The sequence below is a fragment of the Equus caballus genome, chromosome 10 (assembly GCF_041296265.1).
Source record: "Equus caballus isolate H_3958 breed thoroughbred chromosome 10, TB-T2T, whole genome shotgun sequence".
In the NCBI taxonomy this organism is placed as follows: Eukaryota; Metazoa; Chordata; class Mammalia; order Perissodactyla; family Equidae; genus Equus; species Equus caballus.
Window position 1 is genome coordinate 67,178,271 of NC_091693.1, and position 12,545 is coordinate 67,190,815.

General features: G+C 41.7%; 2 protein-coding genes across 17 annotated transcripts in view; one reads left to right on the top strand and one right to left on the bottom strand.

Annotated features, from left to right (window-relative positions):
• WASF1 (WASP family member 1) overlaps positions 1 to 8,601 on the bottom strand; it is a 61,572-nt gene extending 52,971 nt beyond the window's left edge. Inside the window, exons 1-2 of one of the 14 annotated variants that reach the window (XM_070223640.1) lie at positions 7,933 to 8,596; positions 7,092 to 7,277 (exon numbers count right to left, since the gene is read on the bottom strand). The gene's annotated coding sequence lies outside the window, so the exon portion shown is untranslated. Of the gene's footprint in view, positions 1 to 7,091; positions 7,278 to 7,932 lie in introns of all 14 variants that reach the window. The other 13 variants (XM_070223645.1, XM_070223642.1, XM_070223644.1 and 10 more) reach the window with 13 other exon arrangements.
• Positions 8,463 to 12,545, top strand: part of CDC40 (cell division cycle 40) — a 48,423-nt gene continuing 44,340 nt past the window's right edge. Inside the window, exons 1-2 of one of the 3 annotated variants that reach the window (XM_070223639.1) lie at positions 8,463 to 8,777; positions 8,877 to 9,126. In XM_070223639.1, coding sequence (XP_070079740.1) covers positions 8,938 to 9,126 — 189 coding nt within the window. In that variant the 5' untranslated portion in view covers positions 8,463 to 8,777; positions 8,877 to 8,937. Of the gene's footprint in view, positions 8,778 to 8,819; positions 9,127 to 12,545 lie in introns of all 3 variants that reach the window. The other 2 variants (XM_070223638.1, XM_001916126.6) reach the window with 2 other exon arrangements.

Below are 12,545 nucleotides of genomic sequence, written 5' to 3' on the forward strand. Positions count from 1 at the left end.
TCCTATTTATTATGTCTGGCTTTCAAGAATAAATTATAAGTCTTGCTAAAAGGAAAGAAAAAGCACAGTTAGAAGAGACAAAGTAAGCATCAGATTCAGATATGGCAGAGATTCTGTAATTATCAGACTGGGAATTTAAAATAACTATGATTACATGCTAAGGGATTTAATGGAAAAAATGGACAACATGCAAGAACAGATGGGTAATGTAAGCAGAAAAATGGAAATTCTAAGAACCAATCGAAAAGAAATATTAGAAATCAAAAACACTAACAGAAATGAAGAATGAAAATCCTTTGATAGGATCATCAGTAAATGGGATACAGCTGTGGAAAGAATCAGTGAGCTTGAAGAAGTATCAATAGAATCTTCCGAAACTAAAACATAAAGAGAAAAAGAGAATTAAAAAAACAGAACTTCACCAAGAACAGCAGAACATTCTTCTCAAGCTCACACAGACCATCCACCAATACAGACCACATTCTGGGCCATTAAACACACCTCCCCAAATTTAAAGGAATAGACATCATACACTGTATGCTCTGAGACCACAATGGAATTAAACTAGAAAGGAATAGCAGAAAGATAGCTAGAAAATCCCAAAATATTTGGAGACCAAACACCACATTTCTAAGTGACACATGAGTCAAAGAAGTCCCAAGAGAAATTTTTAAGTATTTTGAAGTAAATGAAAATACAACTTATCAAAATGTGTAGGATCCATCAAAAGCAGTGCGTAGAAGGAAATTTGTAGCACTAAATGCATATATTAGAAAAGAACAAAGATCTAAAATCAATAATTGCAGCTTCCACCTTAGAAAATCAGAAAAAGAAGAGGAATATAGGCCTAAAGCAAGCAGAAGAAAAACAAATTAGAGGAGAAATCAATGAAATTGAAAATAGGAAATCAACAGAGAAAGTCCATGAAACCAAAAGAGGGGTCTTTGAAAATATCAACAAAACTGATAAATTTCTAGCCATGTATCATGATGTATCACACAAAGTTTTTATTTTGGTTTTTAAAATAACTAAGTGCTAGTCTTCATTCTCAAGCAAAATATAAAATGATTCTCCTGTTCCTCCCTTTTTGCTTAACCTTTCCACAATTCTCAGGTATGATCTCTAGTACATGTATGTTACAAAAATTTACCCCAAAAAAGACCAACATAAGACAACAGATGTCTTATTAAAGAGTGGTAAACAAAAAAAGCTTACTTTTGTAGCATAATGTGAAAACATGAAAGACTTCATATATTTTAGTGGAAGAATTGAATAAGTTAATCCATGGCCTGACACACAAGCTTTTTCTTTTTCTTTTCAAATGAGTTAGTCAATATAGAAACGTTAACTTATTAGAGTAGACCTGACTAACTGTTACTCAAGAGGACAGAATGGCAGGAAGCTCTACCATTGTCAAACATACCCCAAATAAAGCACTGCTGCCATTATCATCCAAGAGGTATTATCACACCCCAAATCCACATCCTTAGAATTCTTTTAGAACTGTTAAAGAAGCTACCTATCTTGGTAGCATAGGGTAGTAAGAAAAAATGGGATATTGAAATCTGTGTTCAAATTCCACCTCTACCATTTTTATTAGCCACGTGATCTTCTACAAATTACTTAATCTATAAGAAGACTATGTAGGCTGGCTGGTTGTCAAGTACCACAAATACAAGTTCAACTAGTTTATGCAAAAAGGACAACTTATTGCAAAGATTTATTTAGAGTGTCTCTTGGAACCCAATCTCAGGACCATGGACAAAGACATCTGAATACAGTCAGGACTCTTTGTACGTCTGCTTCTCTCCTTGGTCATTCCTCCAGATGCCACTGCTTATCTAGTTCATATGGCAAGAAACAAGGCCATTAACAGTTTCTGAGTCTTGTATCTTATAGCTGCAGCCACCAGAGAGCAAACAAATTATTCAACCCTCTGGGCACTTAGGATCCAAGAAAAGTTGAGTGGCCTGGCTTAGCACAGGTATCTAGAACTGGACCAATAAACTAGAGAAATGGGCAGAACTGTGATTGACCTCCCTTGCCCCTCCAAGCCAGAGTGATCTTTTTAAAAGACAGATCTGATCCAGTCATCAACCTGGTTAAAATCCTTTATGGCCTTCCCCAATACACTAAAATCCTAAGTTCCGTTGAACCAAGACTTATGTGGGTCTTCAATGGTCTGGCTCCTGTTCACCTCCTGCAACCTCGTATCAAGCCACAATCCCTCTTGCTCACCTTAAAGTTGAGCTTTATCTACTCTGGCCTTTTTTTAGTTCCTTGAACCTACCAAGCTCTTTCCCATCCCAAAACTGTTTTACACATATTCTTTGCAGTCTCTCCATTTTGCAACTAGTTAACTTCTACTTATCTTTCCTCAAAGAAGCCCTCCTTGACTTCCAAGGTAAATTAGGTTCCCCATTCTTTTCCTTTATAACACTCCCAAAATTTCTAATTATAAATGTGTATATTTGTTTAGAATCTGTTAACTCTAAGAGAATCAAGAGCTGTGTTGCTATTATATCCTTCTAACATCTAGTTGACCCTCAAGAATTACATGCTGAATGAATTGGCTTAGCATGAGACAGGGAGTAATCACCACTAGATCAACCAATTGCAGAAGAGGAGGAGGGTAGCAGGCAGGCAGAATTACTGTTATCAAGTTATTAAAATGGCTGCTCTAGCAGTAACTTACTGGGAAGAGAAAGTGGTTCCCAGAGAACTCGAGATTCTGCTAAGCAGAATAAGCAACTTGTTTAATTTAGTTAAGCCCCTTCTCCCAGAAAATCCTCACAGAACTATGATATCAAGTGAATAAGATAATATATGTAACAGTACCTATACACTGACTTGCACATATAGCAAGCCGTCTTAGGAGACTATGTTATCTGTTATTCTTGAATATTATTAACCTTCAAATAAGAAGTTAACTAAAAACCTACAAAATACTCCACTGTATATGACAAACATAGCTGTTTTCATGACCCCTTTTCTTACAGCATCCTGATCTTTTCACCTTCCTAAGAGAATTACGTACCTGCTATCCTGTAGTAATTGTATCCACTCAAATATACCTTTAGCTTAAACCAAAGAACAAATACTGGAAACAGAAAAATGAAGCAAAGCAAAACAAATCAACCAACCAAAACAACAACAAAACTCCTGTCCTCAAGGAGTTCATAAACTCACTTTCTCACTCTGCCTCCAACCCCACCACGCCAGTACTCCTGCCGTACAAGTTCCACAGCACCCAAAGTAAGGCTGCCAGATTTAGCAAATAAAAATACAAGATATCCCACACATTATCTGCCAATCCTATCCCCAGGCCACACTCCGTCTCTTTACCTTCATACACCCATTGCATAAAATCAGTTCCAATATTTTTCCTTATAAAAACATTTCTCTGGAGATTCACTGGATATGCTTTCTCCAAAGTATAAATAAAATCTACCTTGATTTTACTTATAGGCTGCCGGTAAAAAAACTCAAAAGAGGAAAACAAAAGAAATCATCTTAATTCTGTCTCTTGGTGGTGCTGGAAGTTAAAAAAAAAAAGGGGGGATAAAAACAGACAAAACAAAACAACCAGTATAACAAGAAAACTCCTTTAAAAACCTAAAACGTCTTGCTTCCAAGAATAAGCATGTGAGGAAAAGATTAAGACTATTATCTTTTCAGGGGTGGATCCAGAAAGGAGAAATTCCCTGACAGGATGTATGTAAGCAATAATATTAGAAAGGGAAAATGAACTATCAGAAAAAAGGGGGGTTACACTGAGCTTCAAAGCGCCTCTGAATTTTATTTATAACAATCTCAGAGATCATCTACTTCAACCTTCTCACTTTAGAACTGAGAAAACCAAAGACCATGAGAGGTAAAATGACTTGCCCAGTGTTAACACAGAAGACACTAGCTCCTTTTGCTCTCATCCTCCGACCTCTTGCCCCAGATGACGTAAGGCTACACCACCCACTGAACTGAAGAAGATCCTCCTCCTCACCTCCAGTGGGTGTCAGAGGACAAGTTCCTAATATATTGTCGTGCGTAACACAAGAGAAATGTATTCCTAGCATTTCAAGGTAGATTCTGAACTGATTTTCCCAAAGATTGTTGTGCACAGTATTAGAGGTTTTTCAATATAATATTTACGCTAATTATTATTAATATAATTTCATAATTCTCTAGTATTATTAGCCTAATCCTCTAATTCAGGTATATTATGGTTTAAATTTGGTGGGTTGCCTGCAAATCTAACCACTAAGCATAGTGTTTCTGAGAGAGTAAGTTCCAAGTTCTAAACCATTTTACAAGTTTTAAAGTATAATCAATCTCATTCTAAGTTAGGAACTACCAATACACAAAGACTCAAAATTATAAACTGAATATGATAACTAAAAACACATAAAAAGCTTCATTTTATAAAAAGCTCCACCTTAGGGGTCATTTACTTATTTTTTGCTGAGGAACATTTGCCCTGAGCTAACATCTGTGCCAATCTTCCTCCACTTTACATGTGCATCGCGGCCACAGCATGGCTGACAAGTAGTGTACGTCTGTGCCCCGGATCTGAACCCACAAACCTGGGCAGCCAAAGCAGAGCACTCCAAACTTAACCACTATGCCACAGGGTCAGCCCCCAAGGGTCATTTATTTTTAAAATTAGTTATTCAGGAATGTTTAGCACAGGATATAAAAGATGTAAACACACATCTTTTTATTAATATTTCACTGGAAAACCAAAATAAGTCAAAAAGAATCAAACACATGTCTATACTAATCTAATTTAGGAAAAACATCAACAGAAAAACCTTCAATGTATATTTTCATGAAGTGAGCTATAAAAGGTAAGAAGAAAATTGTCATTTCATAAATGACAGGTTGATGATGTATATATTACAGAGTACTTAGTGCTAGTTCAAAAAATGTGTGGGTACAGGAATTATATCTGAACAGCTAAATGAAGTTCAAAGAACCTCCAAATACATTTTTCTCTCTTCTCTTGAGATAAAGCTATATGTTTCACAAGTTAAAATTAATGTTTGAGAATCTATTTTTAAAAATTTCTACTCAGTACGTTAAATCAATAGATATCCTTCACTCACTCATTTAATTGTCCACCAAAAAAAATTGAGCTCCTACCATTTGCTAAACACTATGCTAGTGACTTTGGATTTACGATAGTAAGCATCAGGTCAGTTCCTATCCTCAAGGAGTCTGGAAAAACCTCAAGTTAACTGTATTTACGCAAGTGATAATGACAGCTGAATTTCAGTTGGTCATTTAAGAAAACATTAAAAAATGTAATCAAATTAATTCTCAAAAAAGAAACTATACAATAGTAATCTTCAAGACATTTCAATAGTCTTAAAATTGATAGGAAATTTTCCCACAAAGTAACAAGAAGTACTGTTTTGGTAAAAGTTCCAATAATATAATATTTTAACAGCAGTTTTTGCTATGAAAATTAACTGAGTTAATCCTCCAACGAGGAAATCAAAAACTACTATCTACTGTGATAATGAAAATCAAGCACTGGGAAATAATACCCTAAACTATTCTGAAAATAAAGCAAAATGTATAATTAAATATAGTAGTATACAATATTAAGACATTGCCTCTGAATATATGGTTATTTACAAACCTGTATAATTTAAAAATAACTCCATATTATACCTTACAAATGATCGCAACATGTATTTTGGATTGTGTCATGTGAGAATTTTTCAATGAAAAAGGCCTTAATGTTTTCTGAAGATCTTATTTTTCACAAACTTAATTCAATACTCTACCTGTCTATTAACAAATCGTATAACTTTTTTATCAATATTAACTACACCTATATTTATAACTACCTATAGGTATTAACTATAATACCTATTAAATTTGCAATTATTAAAAACACAATGTATAAGAAACATTCTTCAATTTAGAGCCCTACGTCTCCAAAGCAAAATTCATTGTAAATCAGCCATTCTAACATGCCACGAAAAATCCTAATGACATTTTTTCATTGTATTTTACAATGAAATATTTTCAACATCCATCAGCTAAAATATTTATATTTTCTTTAAAAGCATTCTGAAAACATCTTTACTGGACTTATGCATACTAATTAGTGGCATAAATGGGCACTATCTCTATTTACATGTAAGAAAACCAAGGCACAAAGGTGTCCATTTTGTAAATTGCAAGGTCATTTCCCAACCAAGCAATTGATCCTACATCATCAAGTTATATTATATGTGCGCCACTTCCAAGTGCCATAAAACAATTACTGTACCTTAAACCAACTGCCTCTGCAATGCCTATGTGCAATTCCGTTGTATCAAGAGGGTTAGGGCAACAAGCTTAAACAAGAAAAGCTGGGAAGGAAAGACTAGGAAAAGAAAAGGAAAACAGTTCCTTTTGGCAGTGAATCATTTACTTTTAAATAATGAGATGTAAACAGTTTTTAACATAATCAAGTAACCAACAGTTGTTTTCCATTTTCAAAAAATATTTCCTCTTTCAGACAGATCATACAAAATTGGAGCCTACTCATCCTTGTAAACAAAACTTAGAAAACTGAGAACAAATTCCAGAAGTAAATACATGATACTGCAAAGAAACGAACTGAATAAAAAATAAAATTTAGATAAATTAAGGAAGGCTCATTATGGCAGTTAAAACCCTATCTTAAATATTAAATGCTTCCTTTCATTCAACGAAGGCTATGATTAGCAATCAAACATTCTGTTACTGAAAAATAAAGAAATACAAAACTTTTCTTATTCAAAACTTGAGAAATTTTATATCAAGTTCTTTATTCAAATCTCCGACATAAATAAAAATACTTTTCCTAAAAGAAACTTAAGAGCATAAAGGAAAAACTGTTCCCGAGAGTTCAGACTGAGACTGCGTTTGTAATTACGGTATAGTGCTATCAACGACAAGAAAAACGAAAGTTACCTAGCATTCAAGTTAAACTTAAGAACATTAGACGGGTTGAATGACCAATAAATCAATCACATCCATTACCGGAGAGAAATAAGACTTAGCCAATACGAGAATCTAACACCAAAGAAAAAATTAAAACATCATCCAAGACACACCTTATAGAGAAGAGGATAGGAGTAGACCGAGTCGTATTAAAGTATCTAGTGCAGCTGGGGATTAATCAATTAATCGGCTATAGGACAGGTTGTGAATGTTCAGACGGGCTTTCTTTTCATCATTATTCCAGTTCATCACCCGCAAGTGCAAGAGAAGGCGTCAGAGTACCGAAGCTAGGGGGCATGCTGTAGCAAGGGGAGAAGAAAAATGGGAAAGGTGCAATGGATGCTGCATAGTTGAATAATTATCTGGGTGGCACAATGGGCGAGTCCGGCCGACATCGGAGCTGAGTGAGCGGCTCCACAACTCTGCCCGAGACACCCCCCAATTAATAGGCATCGGAGGCGACCGCCGCGCTTCGCCTCCTCTCGCAGCGAAGAAAGAGAGCCCCGCACTCGCTGGCCCGTTATGTCCGAGGACGCAAACGCGCGCGCCGGCTCGCCGGAGCCCGGGCACGCAGCGCGCCGGGGCTCCGCCGCCGCCCCGTGCTGCAGCCCCCCCGGAGCCACAGGCCCGGGGGCGGGCGCGGGGGCGCTCAGGCGGGGCACCTCAGGTGAGACCCGCAGTCCCCCGCCTAGAGCCGCCTCGGGCGGTCCCTGCGACCGACACCAGGCGCGCCCGCCGGCCGCCGTCGCCCTCGGCTCCCAGCCCGGCTGGCGGGTGGGCGGCCAGACTCCGGCACCTGCGAATGGGGGTGGCGGCCGCGGGGGGAGGCGCCCGTGCCCGGAACCCCTCCGGACGGGAGCTCCACGCGCACCCCTCTCCGTTCCGGCCGGCGAGGAGAGTTCCTCCCCATCACCTCGCCCCCCAGAACACGATTCCTGAGAGACGCGCGCTCACCGTGAGATCTTGGGGGCTCCTGCCTTACCCCTTCTTCATGCTTCGGCGGCGGCCGCCAGTCCCCCTCAGCTCCCGGGACTCCACCTAGAGCCTCCAGGCACGTCAGGCTCCGGGGTGGGACCCGCTCCGGGCAGCGGCCGAGGCGCGGGCCACGGGCAACGCCGCCTGCGGCGCCCGCCGGTTGCCGGACCCACCGTGTGTTCGACGCGCGAGCGAACAACACCGCGAGCCGCCGCCGCCCCCCACCGCCCCCTCCCCGCGCGCGACGCTCCACAACCGGGCGCGGGGACCCGAGCCTGAAGCAGGGGGGACCGCTGGACTCTCGCCACCTAACCTCCCATCCTTCCCACGGGGAGCTATTCCCCGCCCATCAAGGTCTTCCAACTTAAGATTCTCACTTTCCTCTTCAGCCCCCAGGGCCCAGGTGCTACCGCGGTGCGAAACTCAGCCTCCGCCCACTCACCCATCCGTGGGGATGAATACCGCTCTTCCCCCCCTTTCCTGAGGCTTTGTGGTATTGCCCAATCCTCCGTTTGGGGGAGGGGGACGGGGAGAACAGTGCTTGGCCCGGGAATGAGGGAAGATGATAGCCAATTGAATGAACCATCCATTCAGGGGCGGGGTCAAAGAGAAGCCTGCCCGCCCCGCCCCGCCCCCTCGCTCCAAACTACACTTCCCATTATGCCTCTCTCACGTCCCACCGCTCTGCACGCCGGGAGGGTAGAACCTCGCGACCTCGGGGTATTTCGGGACTCGTAGTCTTTAATCTATCTGACTAGGTCCTAAAAGTTATAAGTTATTATAATTCTCTGTATTTCGCTAGATAAGTGTTTCCAAATTCTCAGGTCTGTTTCACTTATTCTAATGCTAATTAATTGGTTGTTTAGAAATGTGATAAATGACTTGCAAGGAGGTGAATAATGTGTTTCGTGGCAATCTGTCAGGACCTGGGAGCCGCTTCTTCTTCCGCCCGGGCCTGGTCTCCGCAGAGGATCTGTTGCCGTCATGTCGGCTGCGATTGCAGCTCTGGCAGCTTCCTATGGTTCGGGTTCAGGGTCCGAATCGGACTCGGACAGTGAGGGCGGACGGTGTCCGCTGCCAGCCGCCGACTCTCTCATGCACTTGACGAAATCGCCTTCGGCCAAGCCCTCTCTGGCGGTGGCGGTGGACTCGGCTCCGGAGGTGGCAGTTAAGGTAAGCGCTTCGGCCGCTGATGCGGTGCGGGAATTGTCGGCTTCTGCTCCAAAATCCCGCAGTCCCATTTGTTAGACCCCGGGTTACCTCTTCCTCAGTGCTGAGAAATAACTTGCTAACGCTTGGTTCGCTTCTCCTTTCTACGTGCCCCTTCCTCGGGAGATGCTGAGAATTGGAAGTTCAGGACAGAGCTCCACTGCTCCCCTCTCTTGCCTCCCGCCATCAGAAAGCAAGTGGGAAGAGGGGGTGAAATTTCGAATTCATGGATAAGGATGTGGCGTGGATAGAGCAGGAGTTATCTCAGAACATAAATAAAGCTAGATGAGGACTTCCCTAACTCGAGTATGTGCCCTCGCTTGAAGTGAGCAGTGACCTGGCTTTGTTTTGTGTTTGAAGTCAGAACTGGATTCTGATCCCGGCTCCACCACTTCTGTGGACTTGGGCAAGTTATACAATCTCCTCTGTTTCCTCCCCTGTGCAGTGAAGGTGATTTTAAAAGCACCTATCTATATGAGAGGATATTGTGAAGATTAAGTGAAATGACAGAAAGAAAGCTTATAGCACAGAGTCTAGTGTCTAATAAAAGTGCAATAAATGTTAGCTCTTGTGATTATATATGTCAATACATTTATAATACATGAGTAAAAGACCTTGGAGTCAAGAAACTGTGCATGATCTCAATTGAGGAAGGTGATAGAGGGAGAAAATGGGTTATATAGTTCATTTAACAAATATTTATTGAACACATGCTATTTGCGAGGAACTGTTCTAAGGGCTGAAGACACAGGCCATCAAGCCAGACATTTGTGCCATCATGATGCATACATTCTAGTGGAAGAGGCAGCCAATAAAATGTGAGAAAATAAAGTGGCTACAGATTGGATTGTGCACTGTGAAGGAGAAAAATAGAGTCCCATGGTAGAGAATAAGGTAGGAGCATGACTTCCATGGTTTGGTCAGGGATATGCTCTCTGAAAAGGCGGCTCTAAAGAACAAGAAGCAGCCAGCCATGTGCAAGCTAAGGCAAGATTTCCAGGCAAAGGAGGCAGCAAGCCTGAGAGAGCAAAGAGCCTAGTGTGATTGAAGAACTAAGGAAAGGTTGGCGTGTCGAAAGCCCAATGAGAGCGTCCACCGATTGGTAGTGTCGGCCCAGCAGAGCCTAATAGGGTGATCAGAAACTCAAGATGTGGTGAGGGGAGACAGTATACAAAATTCCTTTGTATTTAAGATGTTCCCAAGTCTAGTGTTATAACTTAGGTCTTTTACAGGTTTGTAGTGAGCTCCTTATGAATTTTATTATTTATTAACGGGCCTCTGATATGAAAGAATGCTTAGAATCCTCCTTTCTTTATAACAAAGCAAACTCCCCAAATTTATACCCCTCCAGCAACCTCCTGAATCTTCCTTCTTTCACAGCTCAGCTTTTTGGAGCTCTGTCATTTTCTCCTCCACCCAGTGCAGCCCAGCCTTACCTCTTGGGAGACTACTTACTCTCCCTGAGTGATGTGCTGGCCTTCTAGTTGTCGAGTTCTGCCATCTGACTTTAGTATTTGCATCAAGTGATGCCATTAGATAGTTCTTTCTGGAAGCTTTCTCTCCTTTTGGCTTCCATGGGGCTATCCTCAGTCTTCTGATCTCCTGTTTCTTCTTCTTCTCTCCCTTTCAATATTGGTGTTTCCTGGGACTCTGCCCTTAGTCCTCTCTACACCCCTCAAATTTTCCATGCCTTCACCCTCAGTCTGTGCTTCTGATGACTTACAGGTGAACACTGTGAAGTGGTTCACACAGGCTCTGGAATCAAGACTGCTAGGATTCAAATCCTGGCTCCAACACTTAACCAAATGGTGACCTTGAATAAGTTACTTGAGTGCTCTGTGCCTAAGGTTTTTCTCATCTGTAAAGTAGGGATTACACTGGTACCTATCTCACGGAGTTAAAGGCTTTTCTTAAAGCATATTAAGCACTTAGAACGGTACCAGGCACACTATCCTTATTATTTCCAATTCTAAACTCCTTGCTAGCTCCAGAACTATTAAACTTCTCTCCCAGGATGACACTCGGACACTTACAATCCAATGTGCTGAAAAATTAGCACATTTTCTTTCCCTCAAAATCCACTTCACTTGTTTTTCCCATTTTGATTAATCGTCCTGCAAACCCACCCCGCCCCCCGCCCCCGTTAGTCCAGCCAAGAACAAAGGGGTCTTCCTCTTCTCTTCCTTCTTCCTCAGCCCCTGAAGGTAGTGGTTCAACTGGTTCCAACATTTCTGCTTCATTTCTCTCAAATCAGTTCCTTCCTCTTCATCTTCGCTGACACAGCCTTACTTCCTATCTTCCTTACCTCTCTCAGGCGTCATTCTTGACTTTCTTTCTCCCTTAACCTCTACTTTTGGGTAGTGGGACCTGTCCATTGTGACACAGTGGTATTTATCAAATCTCTCTTTCCTTTTCTGCTGCCACTGTTTAGTTCAGGTTCTTATCATTTATCTTCAAGACAATTATAATATCCTTCTAACTGATCTTTCTGCTTCCTCCTTTCTTGTCTCCTGGTTCCATACCGCACTCTTTCCTTCACAGTGCACCCAGAGTGATTTTCTCAATTCCAGCGTTATTCTATCACTCCCCTGCCCAAAGACACCAGGTTGCCTACTGCGTAATTTCTGAGTTCCTTGTGAAACCCGTGAGACCTGCCATTCTTTCATGCTGAACTCTCGACAAAGCCCCAAAAGCCTTGTTTTCTTTTTTCCTCTCAAGATTGTGCCCATACTAGTCTCTCTGCCTAGAAATCCTTTGCCCCATGCCTCTCTCCTGCCCAAAAAACCTCTGCTCTACTCAGTCTCAGCGCACGCATTTCCTCCTCTGTCTGCCTTCGCCCCCTTTTCCTACCTCAGTTGTAGCACTTGCCACATTGCTGTCATTTGTTGCCTTTTTTCTTTCCCCTGGACTGTTGGGAGACCCTGGGGACCAGAGATTCTTGTGTCTTTTCCTTTTCATGTCTCCAATGGCTAGTACACAAGATTGAGGGGAATATATGAGAAAGAATGAATGAAAGATTACATGAAAAAGAAAGTCTTGAAATGGCATGTACATTGAGAATCAGTGTACATTGACTGGGTGAGAGTGAGGGGATGTCTCTAGAACTGACTTAGTTCAATCACTTCAGGTTATAAGTAAGGTACTCCAGAAGGAGAGTTTGCATAAGGTCCCAGGGGTCCATTAGAAGCAGAGCTGGGGCTAGACCCCCCAGTGATCTAGGTTCTGTGATGAGAGAGTCAGGGACATTGATCATCGTTAGTCTGTGAACCAACACCTGCTTATATGCCCAAAAAAACCCACAAAAGCCTTATACATAGTGAACGTAATGATAGAAACATGACCAACAGAGGCGATGTGAAGCATGCAAATAAGTTCATCTGTAT